Source organism: Poromitra crassiceps (assembly GCF_964638095.1).
Source record: "Poromitra crassiceps genome assembly, chromosome: 15".
Lineage (NCBI taxonomy): Eukaryota > Metazoa > Chordata > Actinopteri > Beryciformes > Melamphaidae > Poromitra > Poromitra crassiceps.
This window is the reverse complement of record NC_139634.1, coordinates 16,321,951-16,341,105: the sequence shown is the minus strand read 5'-3', so window position 1 is coordinate 16,341,105 and position 19,155 is coordinate 16,321,951. Positions and strand designations below refer to the sequence as shown.

Sequence of the window (19,155 nt, the reverse complement as noted above, 5' to 3'; positions counted from 1 at the left end):
TGTGTCTGCCTGCCTGTCTGTCTGCCTGCCTGTCTGTCTGCCTGTCTGTCTGTTTGTCTGTCTGTCTGCCTGTCTGTCTGTCTGCCTGTCTGCCTGTCTGTCTGTCTGTCTGTCTGTCTACTCTGTTTTCACTCAGCTCTCCATTTCTCTTCTGCTTCTCCTTTGCTTCCTTCTTATCTGCTGACTCAGAATTCAAGTCTTGTCTTACAGTCAGTCCAGTGTGTCCGGTCCATCCAGTCACTTCTCATAAAAGGCCGCTTGTCTTCAGTGCATTTCTATGAGCGTGGCGTGTGTGTGTGTGTGTGTGTGTGTGTGTGTGTGTGTGTGTGTGTGTGTGTGTGTGTGTGAGAGTGATGAAGGCTTAGCAAAAGGTCAGAGGTGGAAAGTACTTACTTGACAGCTGGACAGCGAAATAATGATTTGTGTCTGTGTGTGTGTGTGTGTGTGTGTGTGTGTGTGTGGTGTTTCTCGGCCCAGGGACTTGGAGGATTCTATCACTGTGACTATCCTACGGCACATGACAGTGAGTACAATGCAGACACTGATGGCCTCACCCCCCCCCCCCCCCACACACACACACACACACACACACACACCCCACAGAACCCCCAAACAGTGTATAAGCCCTATGTGTGTTTCAGAACATGTGACAATATGTTTGCATCTCCTGACTGGATTAACTAGCAATGTGTCATTGTATTGCTATTAGATTGTGGTGTGTGTGTGTGTGCATTGTTTCTCTAACTGCGCCAAAATCCCAAGAATCCGGAGATATCTTTTTAAATTCTTGCAAGAATCTAGAGCATATCTGCAAAAAACAATTATATGCTTTATGCCAGGTCAAATACTGAGCCATATTTGCCTCAGAGAGTATAATGTGCCCACTGCCCAGATACATCTAATGCTGCATACACATTGGATTAAATAAGTTGGTTTAAAATACATGTTACAGCATGTGCTGGGACGCGTCATCAGTGATGTTAGCTGGGATCGTAAGGTGTTTCGGGTCTCTCAACATCATACACCCTCGCCCAGTAGACCCAGCCGAGTCCGATTAAGACCCCGACCCGTGTCCCAGAAGCAGCCGCTCACGGATCAGCCTTCCTACTCTGTCTGCAACGTTGCCCGCGGAAGGGTTGATCACGCCCAATCCGCTGCAATAGAGTTAGTGCTACACCGCAGTATTGTAAGACCCTTCGGTGCATGGAGGGTCTAGGCCCTGTGTGCGTGACTCCAGGCCGGGCTCCTCCTACGTCTCACCAGACCCTCCCGGGGTAAAGGCAATCCTACCAGAGAAGACGCCTCAAGAAGGCCTGTGCGCTGCACGTCATTCACCTGCGGCGAGCACCTCGCTCTAGCCTGAATAATAATAATGATAGAATATAATATCCGAATATGCCCTCATCGCCTCATGCCATATATTGTATTGAAATATGTGGACGCAGTCAGTATAGAATATGACCAAATCTGTGGCATATCACCGCTCTGACACCAGAAATGTGATGTGTCTGGCATTCAAAATATGACAGGAAAATATCTTGCCTCCATATTCTGATAGTATCAACATCATCATATATGAGTCATAGTTTGAAATATCCAGACAAAACCGTCTCCGGATTCTGGGGGATTTTGCGCAGTGAAATCTCAAGTGTGACTCAAGTGTGAATTTACATATCTCAGACTAATTGCCGATGTGCCTTAGTTTGCACTGCTTGAGTTCATGTTGTTTCTGTCTACACTGCTGTGTGTGTGTGTGTGTGTGTGTGTGTGTGTGTGTGTGTGTGTGTGTGTGTGTGTGTGTGTGTGTGTGTGTGTGTGTGTGTGTGTGTGTGTGTGTGTGTGTTTAACAGCCCATTCATCTGTGTCTGTGTGTCGCAGAATCCCAAGTCGTCCATCATGTCAGCGGAGAAGAGAGCTCGCCTGAGGAGTAATCCAGTCAAAGTGCGCTTTGCAGAGGAGGTGGTGGTGAACGGGCACACTCAGGTGGGCAACTTTCATGTGCTCACTCTCTATTTGCTCTTTATTTCGAAGCCGTCATGTGGTCGCTTCCCCCCTTTTCCACTTCTCATGTGATATTGACTCTCTCCACCAGGGGAACTCTCTTCTCTTCCTGCCCAATGTTCTGAAAGTCTATCTGGAGAACGGGCAGACCAAGGCCTTCAAGTTTGACAACAACACCACTGTCAAGGTAGGTATTATGACACACAGAGTAGGCATTTAATCTATTGTAGACTACACTGATCCGGATATAGTGGCCACTTCTCATTCTTGACAAAGGTGATCTTTCCCATCTCAATTGACTTATAACTTTGCCCATACATGTCTTAATACAGGACCTACCACTTTTTTTTAAACCAAAGTCAGTGTCCTGTCTATTTGCAGTGCAACTTTACAATAGCAGTGTACTTTGTGAGAGCCAAGGTTCAACCCACTCTTCAACACGGCTCAATCTGTTCAGCCAAGTGTTTTGGAAAAAGCCACAATTGGACTCGAAATAGAAGATGGCTGAAAATCACATGTCATAGTTGTTCTCAAACACTTTCTCAGAGCACATTGTTTTTGAAGCGTTGTCTGGCAGGGCAGATCTGCTGCGTGTCTCTCAGCTTGTAAGCCAAGCCAAAGGAGAGAGCCAACTCAGAGGAGAAATCTGCCACCAGCGGGCCGGGATCAACTGTGTTTGTGCAACAGAGTCCGAACTGTTTGCATCATTCCAGGACATTGTCCTGACTCTGAGCTGTTGGTTTTGCATCATTCCAGGACATTGTCCTGACTCTGAACTGTTGGTTTTGCATCATTACAGGACAGTGTTCTGACTCTGAGCTGTTGGTTTTGCATCATTACAGGACATTGTCCTGACTCTGAACTGTTGGTTTTGCATCATTCCAGGACATTGTTCTGACTCTGAGCTGTTGGTTTTGCATCATTACAGGACATTGTCCTGACTCTGAACTGTTGGTTTTGCATCATTCCAGGACATTGTCCTGACTCTGAACTGCTGGTTTTGCATCATTACAGGACATTGTTCTGACTCTGAGCTGTTGGTTTTGCATCATTACAGGACATTGTCCTGACTCTGAACTGTTGGTTTTGCATCATTACAGGACATTGTCCTGACTCTGAACTGTTGGTTTTGCATCATTACAGGACATTGTCCTGACTCTGAACTGTTGGTTTTGCATCATTCCAGGACATTGTTCTGACTCTGAAGGATAAGCTTTCCATCCGGGCCATCGAGTACTTTGGCCTGGTGCTGGAGCAACAGTACAGCATCACCAAGTTGCTGCTGCTGCACGAAGAAGAGCTCATACAGAAGGTGAGGAAAACGACGGACACACACAAACTTATTCGCACAGTATTGGTCATATTAGATCGCAGACATCCTCACACACCACCAATAAAATTGTGCCTCAAAGTACACGCTGCGTTTAAAAAGTACATCACTGGTCCTTAAGGTAGTAATATAATATGAAGCTTCTTTTTAGATAGATTTAGGTGCAATGTTGTCTCCTTTATTCTGAGAGTGTGCCCGTGCCTTGTGTCTCCACCAGGTGGTGCAGAAGAAGGACTCGCATGACTACCGCTGTCTGTTCAGGGTGTGTTTCATCCCCAGAGACCCCGTGGACCTGCTGCAGGAAGACCCCTCCTCCTTCGAGTACCTCTTCCTACAGGTCAGACAGGCTTGTTCTCCTCTCCGCAGTACAGTCCATGTCAGAGGCATTCATTTCTTCACACACTCACCTCTTGCTGGCTATTTTTGAAACACATAACACAGTTGAGTGTCTCACAGTGAACTTGTGTCATTTCACACTTAGAACGTAGCCCATTTCTCCCTCGTGTACACCTGAAAAGCGAGTCTGCATGGTAAAAATACTTGGTGTTCTCACATGCCATGTGTCGCTGTATTATCTCCACTCAAAATGTACAGCATCATTCTTAAGCTGTTTACTTGGGCATCAAACATAGAATACCTTGACTCCAATGTTGAAAACCTGTGTAAATAATAACGTCAAAACATTTCAAAACACTCCTAATCCGTTCTAATAGAAGTTCTCACTGTGCCATAACATCACGTTGTGACAATGTTGTGGTTGTTTGGATGAACGTTGAGCCTTGACTGCATGTCAGACCTATCAAAAGCTAGCTTCAAGCTGTATTTATTTCAAGCTTGGATGACAACGCCACAGGTTGTATTTTGCATATTACTGCTCTACACAGCGATGCAGGGGCAGAGCCATTTCTGTCATTTTGATGTATTATTGTACAAAGACTCTTTACCTCCTGCTGCGTTTGTTTGTGCTGTACAAACGGTGTGGGCAGCGAGGCTATCCAACTGTTGCTCTATGCCTAATGATGCTCAACAGTTGTGTATCAATCCTGCTGTGTGTGTGTGTGTTTGCTTGTGCATAATGTGTAATGTGTGTGTAGCGTATGTGTGTATTTATGCATTGTATGTGTTTGTGTGTGTGTGTGTGTGCTTTTTATGTCTGTACGCGTTACGCTGTACTTGTGTGTTTGCAGAGTGTGGGGGACGTGCTGCAGGAACGTTTTGCAGTGGAGATGAAGTGTAACACCGCACTGCGCCTGGCTGCCCTGCACATGCATGAGAGACTAGATAGCTGTGGACAGACCAGAGCGTCTATCAAGAGCATAACGTGAGTCTGTGTGTGTGTGTGTGTGTGTGTGTGTGTGTGTGTGTGTGTGTGTGTGTGTGTGTGTGTGTGTGTGTGTGTGTGTGTGTGTGTGTGTGTGTGTGCGCGCGCGTGTCCGTCCGTGTATGTGTGTGTGTGTGTGTGTGATCAGTCCACCCTCTTGTTAGGGCACTGTGTGACTCTTGCACTCCTCTTCCAGGCACGACGTATTCTTGTAAGCCAACCCGGAAGGTAGCATCGCCCTGGTTCCCGCCAGAAATACACCCCTTGCATTTACGCTAAAAAATCATACAAGTGGTGTTCATTTGTGAAGATTATCTTGTTGAACAAAACTTGTACATACAGTATCATAAAACATTTTGTTTGCCACAGAGCTTATTTTCTACAATGATCCAAAATCCAAGATAAATATCCCATTGGCCTTTTGTCGAGGGAACCTAACAGCTAGCTTCCCGGGATGGCCTACAAAAATACGTCCTCCTGGCAGCACTCTATTGTGGTGATCTAGATCTCCATCACCACAATAGAAATGAGGAATTTGAGCTTGCTCTACTCTCTTTGTACTCTCTTTGTAATTTGCCCTGGATAAGGATTCCAGCTAAATCCCTAAAATACAGTATAAATGTAATGGAGAATGTATTGTGTGTGTGTGTGTGTGTGTGTGTGTGTGTGTGTGTGTGTGTGTGTGTGTGTGTGTGTGTGTGTGTGTGTGTGTGTGTGTGTGTGTGTGTGTGTGTGTGTGTGTGTGTGTGTGTGCGTGCGTGCGTGCGTGCGTGCGTCCGTGCGTGCGTGCGTGCGTGTGCAAATGGGTGTGTGTTTGTCCTATTTTTGTGTGTGGATCATAGTGTGTGCATCTCACGGTGTGTGACATGACATTTGTTCTGTTTGTTTAAACTCCCTTTGTCTCTCTCTCTCTTTCTCGCTCTCATCACACAGACTCTCACACCGCCACACATACATAAGCACACACACACTGATTGGATTCTGAAGTCCTGCCCTAATATATCAGCGTGTTTTCCCCTCTGTTGTGTTTGTGACAGGAAGGAGTTTGGCCTGGACAGCTTCATCTCTCCCACGCTGCTGAGCAACATGAGGGAGAAGGACCTGAGGAAGGCCATCAGCTACCACCTCAAAAAAATCCAGGCCCTGCTGGAGCCACGCCAGAAGGTACATAGAGACCGATGGCGAGTGGAAGGAGAGGTATAAAGAGATGGCAGGAAGAATAATGGCAGTTTGAGCTGTTGCTTTAGGGGTCTCTTTAGCTGAAACCACAGTGACTGCTAATCTCCCCGAGGCTCCGAGTGCTAGTGATGTGACTGCAGGTTTGGAGAGAGATAGATGGGGACTCGTCATGGAAAAATGGAAGGGCTTGGATAATGTTTCTGGGAATATGAGCAGAGAGAGAGAAAGGGGACATTGTTTTGGTTAAATGTGATGGCTTTCTGGTTTACCGTTACAAAATCCATTCACACTTTCTTTCATCCTGTCTGCTTGTCTTTCTGTCTTGTTGCTTTCTCTTCTGCGGTGTTTCAGGTCATATCTGCTACTCAGGCGCGGCTGGCCTACCTCACTCAGCTGGGAGAGGTCATCTCCTACGGGGGCCGGTCCTACACAGCTACTATGATGGTAAGGGCTAAGAGCCTGCCTGGGACCCTTTTGGGTTTTTTTCCCCTGATCCCCTTCCCCCCATTTTCTCCCCAATTGTGCTTGGCCAATTTTCCCCCTGCTGCCCCGGTCGCTGCTCCACCCTCTGCCAATCTGGGGAGAGCCGTAGACTAGCACCATGCTTCCTCCGACACATGCGCAGTTGCCAGTCGCTTCTTTTCACCTGACAGTGGGGAGCTTCACCGGCAGGACATAGCATGTGGGACGGTCACGCTATTCCCACCAGTTCACCTTCTGCCCCGACCAGGCGTTGTCTGGGACCCTTTTATGAAATTAAATAGGACTAGCGTTAGCTCGACATCATCGTCAGCACAGCATGCTCAACAGATGCAGTTGAGCGTGATTCTCATCTCAAGGCAATTGCTATAATTATACCGCCTGTCAGAATAAATTTGCACATCTCCTTTTGAATCTCTGACAGCATCACACTTCTGTGCTGCTCCCTCGAGTCGTGATGCGTCTCCTCACCTTTCTAACCCTCTCTTCTTTTGTCTCCAACCTCTTACTTCAGGGGTGGCCCAAACTTTTTTGGTTGTGGGCAACATACAGAAGAATATAAGGAGTCTGGGGCCAAACAATATTAACTCATTGAGTGCCAGCCACTTTTGGAGAACGGACGCTCCCAGTGCCAGAGTTTCAGAGCGTTTTCAGTGATTTCTCGAGGCCCACAGAATATTGTGTGATATTACTATGTAAACACCGAACACGTACAAAGAACGATTAGACTCTCTTCTATCATCTGCAAAAAAAAGTTTATTGATCCCATTTTCCGTTCTTTAGTTATGAGCCGGAGAATATAGGCTGTTTTGAGCAAAAAGGCACTTTTCAAATTAATAGCTGAGTTATTCCGCCTTTTGTGAAATGCAACATTTCAAGCACATTCACTGAGTCTGAAGATAATATTTTATGATGTAGTGACGTGGTGTAGTGGTGTGGTGCCTGCGTGCCCCACCCCCCTCTCCCCCCCTCAGCTGCAAACTCCTCCCCACACTACACAGCCTCACGCACCCAGTCTATTTTCGGATCGCTCCGTTTGTGTGCGCCGGGCAGCTCCCAGCGCGACAAGGAAATGCCAACCCGGACTGCAGGGAAAGGTTTGGCCCTTCGGCGTCGGGTGCTGCCTTTCTGGCGGCTAATCGTGTGAAGAAACTATGCAGATAGACAGACAGATGCAGAGGAGCTCAGTTGTGTGCGCGGATTGACTGCGGTTCGCAAGACAACGTCAGCTGCAGACAGAGCAATCTCTGGCTGCAGCATGCATCGGTTTCTCTTTGATCACGGCTTTTTCCTCCTGTTTTCAGGACCTTTCTGTAATCTGGAGAGCACTGTCGCCACCTACTGGGTCGGTAAAATAGGTTATAGACCTCCAATAGCTACAATATTTGTACAGGAGATGTATCGGGCATTGATCCACGTCCCACCGTCAAAAAACGCAATTGACGACAATCGTTGTCTTTGGCACTCTACGTTAGTATTCGAATTGACGACAACTGTCGTCATTGGCACTCAATGAGTTAAGCACGGCAATTTTCAATCCGTTTACAACCCGTTACCTTGGGTATGGAAACAAGCCAGTGCTTTTTATAGTCAGGCTTTATTGTGTTTTTATCCTCGGTGATTGTCTGTCCCCTGTATCTTTGTTGACATGTCACCAAAATAAATCAATCAATCAATCAAAAGTATTTCTGTATATTTTCACATTTTCATTTCAGTTTTTGTGCCAACAGGTTAAGACAGAGATAATTTCACCAACATTCTGAATTAAGAATGTTCAAAAAACAGTGCAAAACAGACCGGGTCAGGGTACTGAAATATAACCCCTTTTCCCTTTTAAACCAAAAATAGAAAGATTTTTTTTTTTTTTAATGCCCATTTTCTAGTTTTTGGTTTAAAGGTTTTTTTGGGGTTTTAGTTTTTTTTGTGTGTGCAAAATTCATGACGGGCCAGTTAAATACGGGCAGCGGGCTGCACATGGCCCGCGGGCCGTAGTTTGGCCACCCCTGTCTTACTTACTCAATTTCCCTCCTATCCTCCATCTTCTCCTTTTCTATCCTTTTTCTTCTAACCCTCACTTCCGCACTCCTTTTGCACTCCTGCCTTTCCTCCCATACGCTTCCCTGGCCTGCTGTTTTCTCTATTGAATGAAATCCTGCCCTCATTATTTCTCTCACCAAACCTCCTCCTCCACCCTCAGCTCCAGGACAGGGAGGCGTTGGTCAGCCTGCTGGTGGGGGCGAGGTACGGGATGAGTCAGGTCATCAACCCGAAGCTCAACATGATCTCCACGCTGGTGGAGTTCAGCAGCATCAGCCGTGTGGAGCTGCTCTCCGAGTCCGACAAAGTCAGCCTGCTGCGCATCTCGCTGCACGACATGAAGGTATGGAAGACGCGGGGTAGACATGCATGGACATGGAGACAGTAAAGCTCAGATTGTCATCAATATTGTAGGCACTCATACGCTGACACAGATACCAAAAATGGATATTCACTCACCACCGCACCATATTCGCACCAGTGGCTACAGTGTCTATATAGGTCAAGCATTTCTCCTCCAATGCACAAATAGTATGCCGCTTAAGGGATTGTATAGTAGCTGTATAAAACTAATTCAGTGCACTCAAGGTTAATTGTCTCTTTCCTGTTTGTCTCACTCCATCCCCTCTCCCCCCCTCTACCCTCTGGCTTTTAATCACACCGATTTACCTTATCTTCTGCACTGCTGTTCCCCTCCGCAGCCATTTGCCTTACTGATGGACTCTCTGGCAGCCAAAGACCTAGCGTGTCTGCTGGGAGGCTACTGCAAGCTCATTGTGGACCCCAATGTCAATGTCTTCCGTCTGGGGCGCCCCAAAGTCAGGGTGCACCGGATACCTGCTGAAGAAGGTGTGTGTGGGAGGTTCGCCGTAATAGAGGGCGTGTGCTATGAGTCCCTATCAAGTGAGCAAAAACTGTTTGACTTAAAATATTCACTTTATGGCGTTGGCCATTTGATAGACTTCACGCGTTGATGCAGCACGTCATCAGCCAGTACGGGTACAGTTAGAACAGTACAGTGCAGTACAGTTCATCTTACAAATTCCACCGATTTTGCTCAGAATAACTGACTGACTAATTGTTATGCTCTGTATGTCTGTTTCTGGTGTTTTTGTGTGTTTGTATTATGGTGTTATTAGGTTATGTCTCGCGCTGCTGTAGTGACTCAGATGACACATCAGATGAGGACTACCCAATGGATTCTCAGAGTGGCAACCGCCAAGACCCAGCGAGCCAGGACTGGGAGGAAAGGAGGAGAGAGGAGGGGGAGAAGAGGAGAGTGGAAGAAAGGAAGGAGAGGGAGACGAACGAATGCAAACAGGAAGTGAAGATAATAGTGACAATAGAAGGTAAAGAGAACGAGGGAGGAGATGAGGGAGGAGCAACAGGAGTTGGTCTGAGTAAAAGCGGCGAGGTGGATGAGGAAGCGAGCCTGGAGACCAGCTGGTACCACACCGACCCGCGGGTCACCTGCAGCTTCTCCAGCTTGTCCAGCGGCTCCTTGAGCGCCGCCCTAGAGGAGAGCAGCACCGCGGGTAAAGCCCCCTCTCGTCTCCGCGGCCCACGCGCGGCCGAGGGACTCTCCACCCTGGACGTCCACCACCCGTACCTCCTGGAGCCACAACGCCACACCAAGGCCCACCAAGGCCAGGCTGCCACGGGCCCCCTGCGACCCACCAACCTCAACTACCGCAGCAATGACAACTCCTGCCTGTGTTTTGCCGAGCTCTCCCAGGCCGACTTCCTTCCCAGCCCACCCGAGGCCACCACCGATGATGACGAGGAAGAAGACGAGGAGGAAGGGGCGGGAGATGGGGAGGGGGGACTCAGACGCATTTCCAAGATCCCGAGCTCGAGGGATCTGAGGCTGATCGACAGCATGCCCTTCCAGAGGTCACCCAACAAAAACAAAAAGATCCCTCCCAAAGTCCCAATGAGGACAAGTTCAATCCCTAAAGCAGCGCAGGCTGAGCAGCGCCTCTCCAAGGAGGAGGATGGTCTGTTCCTGACACCTTCACCCAACCCCAAACCGGCACTGCTGGTCAAAGAGTGTGCCTCAGAGTCTGAGGACGAGTTCTTCGACGCACAGGAGAGATTTACTCCCCCAGTTCCCGATCTCTCAGGTCTGTTTATAGTGTGATTATTATTTATTTTCTCAGATGTATAAGATCATTTGTTCTTGTCATGTTTTTGTTTTTCCATGACATCTTGTAAAAACAACCAAAAACCACGATAAATAAAGAAACTATTTATTTATTTATGGTGGTTTTTCTTTATTCTTTATTTATTCTTTGGATGTTTGTACGAGATCAAGTTCAAGTTTGTTTATTTATATAGCCCTTTATCACAAGCATGTCTGAAAGCTGAAAGGACTTGGCAGAGAATGTGTCTAGCAAGAGCTATCTGAACTCAATCAAAGATCTATCTCAACTGGATCTATCTCAACTCAATTAAAGATCTATCTAAACTGGATCTATCTAAACTCAATCAAAGAACACATTTGAACAACTTTATAGGACAAGCATAGCAAAAAAAAAACAGGTAGGCAACAGCAGATTTAAACAACACAAACAATCTAGCTATTCTACAGCCTAACCTACCCCGGCACCCCCAGCCTTAGACCCTAACAAAAAACTCCCAAGAAAAAACCTTAGTAGGAAAACGTGGAAGAGGAGATGTCATGGAAAGCATGTGACCACACAGAGATGTTGATGTGATGGAAAAATGTGAGAAATATTTGTGTCATTCCTTTGATGCTTCTTTCTTTCTCCACTTTGATTTGTATTTGTCTCTTTCTCTCACAGAGACGGAGCTGGCCGACAGGCGGAACGCCAATCGGTTGAGTGGCACCTGGAATGGCCTTCCAACCGTGCCAGAGAAAGAGCCATCCTCACCCCGGGCCAATAAATCTGCATCCTCTGAAAGCAAGAAGCAGGTGGGGCCTCATAAAGTCCTCACAAAGCCCCTCACCAACCAGCAGCCCAGCCCGCCACGGCCGTCTCAGAAAAGTGAAGTTAAGGTCAAACCACCATTGGCCCCTAAGCCCCAGCTGCCCCCCAAACCTCAGATCATTCCCCCCAGCCCCAGGTCGCCCCAGCACGGGCGCTCCTATGCCCACTGCAATGGCGACGCCTCTGGGCGCCTCTCCTCCGAGCTCCTGGAAATGGAGCCTGACACCATGGAGTTTAAATCTGTCACTTCCGGGGCAGGGGGGCTGCCTTTGTCCTCACCCCTGATCACAGCGGTGCGGCGCAGCCAGCAACCGCTAGCCGTCCCAACACCTCAGGACAAGGAGAAGGGCAAGAAGCAGGAAAACAGCCCAAAACAGGGTAAGCGGCCGACACAGGAGAACGGGGGGCATGTTGTTTCCAAAGACAACATTTACATTCCTGCTGAAAAGGAAACTGCTAAAGCTGAGGAACCCAACAGGGTTGTCCTGCCCAAGGAAGAGGTGCTGGGACGGCTGAATGGGAGAGAGGTTGGAGAGACAAAAAGGCCACCGAACCTGCCCCCTATTCCTCGCTCTAATTCAGGTACAAAGCTGGCGCTCCTCGCTCCAGTATCTCCCAAATCTACTTCTCCCACCAATCTCCACCCCCTCTCACTTCCTTCCAGCTCTCCTGTCTCCCCTACTGATCCATCCAAAGTATTTATGGATGGTGTTAGTCCGTCAAATGGCGTCCACCCTTGGAACAGCCGCAATGGCAGCGTCCAGTCAGGGCCCAGGAGGGTCTCTCTGAGCCACGAGAGCCTGTCACCCAAAAACACAGATGCCCCTCTCAGCCTCACCACCTCCCTCACCTCAACCTCCTCCAAAGGGGTCGGGGCTGAGCCAGGGAGATCTGGCTCAGGATCAGACCTGCGGACCAGCTCCTCCAGCCTGGGAGGCAGGCTGCCAGCCTCGGCCCTGAGGGGGAGGATCCAGGCCCTGCCTTGGTACATGACCCGTTCCCAGGAGATTTTAGGTACTCTGGACTATCCCTCCACCAGCTCCATCAATGGGGACACATCAGGTTTTGGCTCTGGTTTGTCTGTAGCCAGTGGAGCATCGGACCTAAACAAGACACCTGTCAAAGACACTGAGACTGTTCCCTCGAGAGCCGGAGGGAAAGGGAAGATTCTAGAGGATGGAGCCGAGGTTGTCATAGCAACCATCAAAGAGGCAGAAGAAGTGACTTCACAGATGAACAAGGGCAACGGGTCACACGCTAATCTGAATTTCAAAGAGAACAGCTCACATAGTGGCAGCGTTTCGTCGGAGCAGCCTCAGTCGCGGCCCCACTCGGCGGTGGGGTTGGGCGGCGTGTCCGGCATGCCCATCGGAGGCGACTCTCCGTCGTCCTCGCAGGCAGAGACCACGCCTCCGCAGCAGCACCGCGAGGCCTGCGGCTGCCGCACCGTCTACGCCAACTGCTTCAGCGGCGACACCGAGGACGGCGCCGGCTTCGACGAGGAGCTCACCGTTTACGAGTTCTCCCGCCGCACCCTGCGCCCCAAACCTGCCCGACCCACACCCATCCCTTCTCCTACATCGCCCTCTCCCACCCCCATCCCCAATCCCAACCCCACCATCCTGTCGCTGCTGCGCGACAACCCTCGGCCCCTCTCCACCCTCTCCACTGGCTCCACTGAGCTCAGCCCGCTCGTTTCGCGTCCCGCCTCCCCCACACCTTCGCTCGGCGGTCCTCTCCGTTCCCTCACTAACAAGCGCTACGGAGGGCTGAAGGGAGGATTCGCCTCCCTGCGTCAAGATATAGATCAACTCTTACTGGTCTTAGAGCAAGCACAACCGATAACATGTCAAGACTCCAACCAGGATGGTACAGCCATAGAGGCGGGGTCTGAGCTCTTACATCAAAGGGGAAGTGACGGCAGCACCGTCCCAGGCCCAAATTGTACAGGGATGATCTCTGCCCCCATAACAGAGGCTGAGAGGACTCTTCTCCAGGCAGAGGCTCGCCGTTTGGCGTCTGGGTGCCAGCGGGCCACACGTGTAGGCTGGGCCCCCGACGAAGCCCTGCGTTCTTTGTCCAACAGCTTCAGCGCCCTGGTGCAGCTGTCGGCGGCCTGCCTGCAGACGTACCCCTGCCCCGGCTGCGACATCTGCCGCAGCATGGGTCTGGACCACAGAGGTGATGAGGACAACCAGGGGCCCATGGACAAGCTCAAGGAGATAGTGGGTCTGTACCGGGAGTTTGTCGGTGCTGTGGAGACAGCAGGAACCGGTGTCGGGGCTGGGGGTAGTAAAGGTGTGGGCCTCAGTGGGTCTGGGCAGGGCCAGGGGGAAGGCGAGGGGGTGAGGCTGCTGGCTAAACGTTGCACTGTGCTCATCTCCTCCGTCTTCGCGCTCACGCAGCTCTTCCGGACACGCTCGCCAGACACGTCGGACACGCCCGGCCACGTACCTCTCAACTTTTGACCTCTGACCTTTTACCCCCCCCTTCTAACAGCCTACTGACGCTAGGGATGAGCCAAGAGGAAACATAGCACAGAGGGATCTGGTGTGTGACCCCTATGTTCTTGTACAGTAAGTGCCATGCACACCACAGCACACTGACACACACCCACACAAAAGACACACACACCAAACGAACCTCTAAAACGAAGAAAGGAACTTGCTTGGCCTCTTCTTGGACGCATATGGACTATGCATTTGTACATTATGAATTTTATAACTATCTTATAACTCTCTTATTTTATGATACGATATGTGTATGTATGTAAGGATGAATTATCCATGTATGTATTTATGTATTTATTTTTACAATGTTTGCACCATGGTCTGTGATGTACAGGTCTCTGGTGGAAAAACCTATGAACGTCACTGGAATTTTAATTTTTCCTTCCTTTCGAGACAGTATTATGTTCGTATTATGTTTGCTGCTTTAAAGATTCCACACCTCTACTTAAAGGTGTAATCTGTAAATTGTCATTTTTCAAGTTTAGTACTAGATTTGACTGAAAACATGCAGAAAATATAATCACACTACTACTGTATCACAATTGCAACAGGATGAACTGATTCGCTTTATACGTAGCACCTTTTTAACTAAGACATTTTTCAAGATAACAGTCACACACGTATACATGGGATGGGATACAAAACTATACCATGAGAAAACAGGGAGTGCACTTTTGACTGTTACAGATTGCACCTTTTTTAAGAGACACTAACGTTGTGTGAAGTGTTTATTTCTGTTCCTGCTCCTGACTGACTCTAAGTGGATGCTTCCTAAAACAAAACAAAAAATCCTCCAGTAACCCAAACATATGCAGTACTTTACAATTAATCCACTATTCATCCAAAGGACACAATATACATTTTTTTTTTTTTAGGGTATGTTGTGTGGGTGGGGCCCAGAGCGCAAAACAGAGAGGATCTTATTTATGTAGTTTGTAAAAAAATAAATAATAATAATTAAAAAAAAGTTTTTGACAAGGCACAAGGCTGACTGTTAAACTTTGTAGCAAAGATCCAAAGTCTTAAAACACTGAGCCACTACTGTTATGCCCCACTATGGTTTCCTCCGAGCACACCAACTTACTAAATAACAACATGGCTGACAGATTGATTGACTGCTGTATGCTGGAGTCAGAACTGTAGATATACATTTATATCGCTGTCTACTGTATGTTAATGTCCTATTCGATCTCTACCTTAGTTTATGCTATGCAAACATAAACACGTCACCCCCCACATACCATTATCTCGTTTCGTTGTGCTAACATTAAAAACAACAATACTATGTTTGATAGTCTGGTTATATTGAGTGCTTTCTTTGTTTGGAATGTTGGCCTTGTCTTGGTTCTGGAATACCTACTGCATTGTGGATTGCAACATTCCGCAAGGTTGCATGGCATTAACATGTCAATTTAAAAGACTCCTGTCTATATTGATGTCTGTGAAATTGGATTACATTGGTCAATCAGTTTGCTGATGTACAGTGTCCACCAATCAGCTTGTCCGTATCACATGACACCAACTCATTTGATTAGCCATCCCACATGGAGGATTTCCTGTAGACAGTGAAAGGTAATTTGGCCAAATCAGTCAGCAATTGCTTATATAAATATGATGAGATTATTTGAGCTAAAAACGACTTAAGTGTTTGGAGCTGCTGAGGTGCTAGTTCGTTTTTTTTTAAATCTTCCAAATGATGACTGAGGGAAAATGTTCAAGGCGGTTACAATGATGAATAGGAAGGCAGGTCTCCTGTGCGAGTGTTCAGGGCTTCCCGATGCCACGGACGTGATGTCCAGGCCATCGTAGCATCATAACATCAAGACATGCGTAGGTCCCAGGAGCATCTCGTGTTGTTCATGAAGCAGGCGTAAACAGCAGAAGGAGTGCCATCCTGTGTCATCCAAAAGTTCTCTTTCTCTGTAGGGATGGTAGAACTGTAGCAACAGCATTTCATATTCAAGAGATTGCGTTTTTACATGAGCGGTCACTTTTCCATATCCCACGTACAATGACATTGTTACACCAAGAACTGTATTGTTTGGAAATAAATGATGCATTGACCTTCTGATGTTGGATGTCTGGGTGTTTTTGACTTCATCTTCAGAACAATCACTCTAATGTTGATTTGCATTTTGAATTGTGTCAAGTGAGTTCCACAGACTAACAACCATTTCTGATCAGCTCCCAGAATAGTGAGCCTATTCATTTGAGGACATTGATTGAGAGCTCAGCTGATGGCCTGACATTGAACCCAGGGGGAAATATTTGAGGAAGAGCACAGAGAATGGGCCATTGGCCGATTATTCTCAACAAACTGAATAGCCTCTCTGTATCTCTGCCCTACTGACCAAGACCACACTGTCAGTAAGGACTGACTAAGACCACACTGTCAGTAAGGACTGACTAAGACCATACTGTCAGTAAGGACTGACTAAGACCACACTGTCAGTAAGGACTGACCAAGACCACACTGTCAGTAAGAACTGACTAAGACCACACTGTCAGTAAGGACTAAGACCACACTGTCAGTAAGGACTGACTAAGACCACACTGTCAGTAAGGACTGACTAAGACCACACTGTCACTAAGGACTGACTAAGACCACACTCAGTAAGGACTGACTAAGGCCACACTGTCAGTAAGGACTGACCAAGACCATACTGTCAGTAAGGACTGACTAAGACCACACTGTCAGTAAGGACTGACTAAGACCACACTGTCAGTAAGGACTGACTAAGACCACACTGTCAGTAAGGACTAAGACCACACTGTCAGTAAGGACTGACTAAGACCACACTGTCAGTAAGGACTGACTAAGACCACACTGTCAGTAAGGACTAAGACCACACTGTCAGTAAGGACTGACTAAGACCACACTGTCAGTAAGGACTGACTAAGACCACACTGTCAGTAAGGACTGACTAAGACCACACTGTCAGTAAGGACTGACTAAGACCACACTGTCACTAAGGACTGACTAAGACCACACTGTCAGTAAGGACTGACTAAGACCACACTGTCAGTAAGGACTGACTAAGACCACACTGTCAGTAAGGACTGACTAAGACCACACTGTCAGTAAGGACTGACTAAGACCACACTGTCAGTAAGGACTGACTAAGACCACACTGTCAGTAAGGACTGACCAAGACCACACTGTCAGTAAGGACTGACTAAGACCACACTGTCAGTAAGGACTGACCAAGACCACACTGTCAGTAAGGACTGACTAAGACCATACTGTCAGTAAGGACTGACTAAGACCACACTGTCAGTAAGGACTGACTAAGACCACACTGTCAGTAAGGACTAAGACCACACTGTCAGTAAGGACTGACTAAGACCACACTGTCAGTAAGGACTGACCAAGACCACACTGTCAGTAAGGACTGACTAAGACCACACTGTCAGTAAGGACTGACCAAGACCACACTGTCAGTAAGGACTGCTACAGGATAATTTCCATTCAGTTATCTGTACTGTTGAACTCTGCATTTTGTGTAAATTTCCCTTCACATAATTGTGAATTGGGCCTCCCTCCTAATTTTGTAATTATTCACAGCAAACCAATTGAGTTAAAAGCACAATTGCAGAGATACATTCTTGAATAATGGACTTGTAAAAATCTAATAAAGATGGCGTATACTATAGAATGGTTTTCAGAAGGACACGTTTGGCATGGTGAAAAGAAACATATTTGAACAGAGAGGCTTTGCAACTAGCAGCACTCACCCAATCCAAAATCCCCATGTCAGATTGCCCTTAATCTGACCATTATCTGCACAGAGCAGACTGACTTGACACAGTAATAATCTAGAAAATCCCACTCACCCCCCTGCCATACACGTACGAAGCCTGACAGTAATTCAATTCAATTTATTGTTGTCCACAATGTGGAAATTTGTCTTTGGCTTCACGGTTTGCTTGCACACATTAAAAGTACAGTACACAGACACAGTACACAGCACAGGAAATGATAGGGTACATAATACAACATATAACAAGACAACAGGACAACAGGACATTACAGACAGCGATAACGGACATGGTTCTGATGTGGATGAGTCTGACGTTTATGAATTTAGCAGATTTATTGCATTTGGTATGAAAGATTTTTTGTAGATGTTCTTGGTTGCTGCAGGAACTCTATAGCGTCTTCCCGAGGGCAGTTTTGTGAACTCATTAAAAAGGGGATGTACAGGGTCAGACACAATTTGTCTGGCTTTTCGTGCCACCCATGTTTTATAAATACATCCAAGTTGTTCTTGTTCTTTCCCAATAATTTTACTTGCCATGTTTGTAATTCGGGACAGTCTATTTCTGTTCTTAACTCCTAGATTCCCATACCATGTACACATGTGAAAGGTCAAAATACTTTCAATAAGGCTCCTGTATACAGTCTCCAGAATAGCTTTGCTTATTTTGTATGAATCCAATTTCCTGATTAGATACAAACGCTGCATTGCTTTCTTAAAGATGTATTCTGTGTTGGCTGTGAAACTTAGATTGGAGTCAAAAAAGGTTCCTAAGTATTTAAACTCCTCTACTGTTTCAACAGGCTGGTCATCAATCAAAACAGATGTCAAATCTTGACCTGCGTTGTGGTGACTTGCAATGACCAGCTCCCTAGTTTTAGCTCCATTAATATAAAGGGCACTGTCTTCACACCATTTAATAAGTTCTTCAATGTGGTGGAAGTATGTAGATTAATTAACTGTGTCTCCTACCTTCAGTAATTGAAAAGAGATAAATGTTTAGAACAACAAACTACTTGAGTGCGTTTGCTCCATCACTCATTATGATGCCAGCGTTACTCTCTGTACAGGCCGACTACAATACATCAGTGTAATGACGATGCCTTCAGTGTGACTCATTACAGCAGGGATTACTGTGCAAGAGAAGGCCAAGTAAGACATGTATGGCATGACTCATAGGGAGGGGAACTGGCACAGAGGTCTGTAGGCACACAGCATCCTTGCACTCTTATGAAACATGTGGCTGCTGTTGTTATAACATTACGAAAATACCAACTGATATCAACATTTTATTGTTTAATTCTGCCTATCCTCGCTTTAAAGGAAAATATGTAATACACAATGTTAATCACCAAAATCATCCTCTCAATGCACTTTAGGGCCACTGTCCCCAAAAAATCATGTCTCCTTTTCAACATTTCATTTGGTGGTAATTAAAAATTTGTGGTGATTCAAAGACGTTGGATTGGTCAGGAAAAGTGGTAATTATTACAAACAGCATTCTCAAGTGTCTCGTCGCTTTCCAAGCCGCCATTGTAAATAAATAAGAATTTGTTCTTTAATGACTTGCCTGGTGAAATAAATAAAA

At 47.0% G+C, this 19,155-nt stretch overlaps 1 protein-coding gene across 1 annotated transcript in view; it reads left to right on the top strand.

Moving 5' to 3' along the window:
• frmpd1b (FERM and PDZ domain containing 1b) overlaps nt 1-13,767 on the top strand; it is a gene marked incomplete at both ends in the record, with an annotated part of 18,663 nt that extends 4,896 nt beyond the window's left edge. Inside the window, 12 exons of the mRNA XM_083651701.1 lie at nt 478-523; nt 1,879-1,983; nt 2,093-2,188; nt 3,188-3,313; nt 3,549-3,668; nt 4,519-4,652; nt 5,690-5,816; nt 6,183-6,275; nt 8,509-8,691; nt 9,050-9,251; nt 9,488-10,471; nt 11,153-13,767. Of these exons, the coding sequence (XP_083507827.1) occupies nt 478-523; nt 1,879-1,983; nt 2,093-2,188; nt 3,188-3,313; nt 3,549-3,668; nt 4,519-4,652; nt 5,690-5,816; nt 6,183-6,275; nt 8,509-8,691; nt 9,050-9,251; nt 9,488-10,471; nt 11,153-13,767 (4,831 nt within the window). The remainder of the gene's footprint in view (nt 1-477; nt 524-1,878; nt 1,984-2,092; nt 2,189-3,187; nt 3,314-3,548; nt 3,669-4,518; nt 4,653-5,689; nt 5,817-6,182; nt 6,276-8,508; nt 8,692-9,049; nt 9,252-9,487; nt 10,472-11,152) is intronic.
• Nucleotides 13,768-19,155: the final 5,388 nt, after the last annotated feature.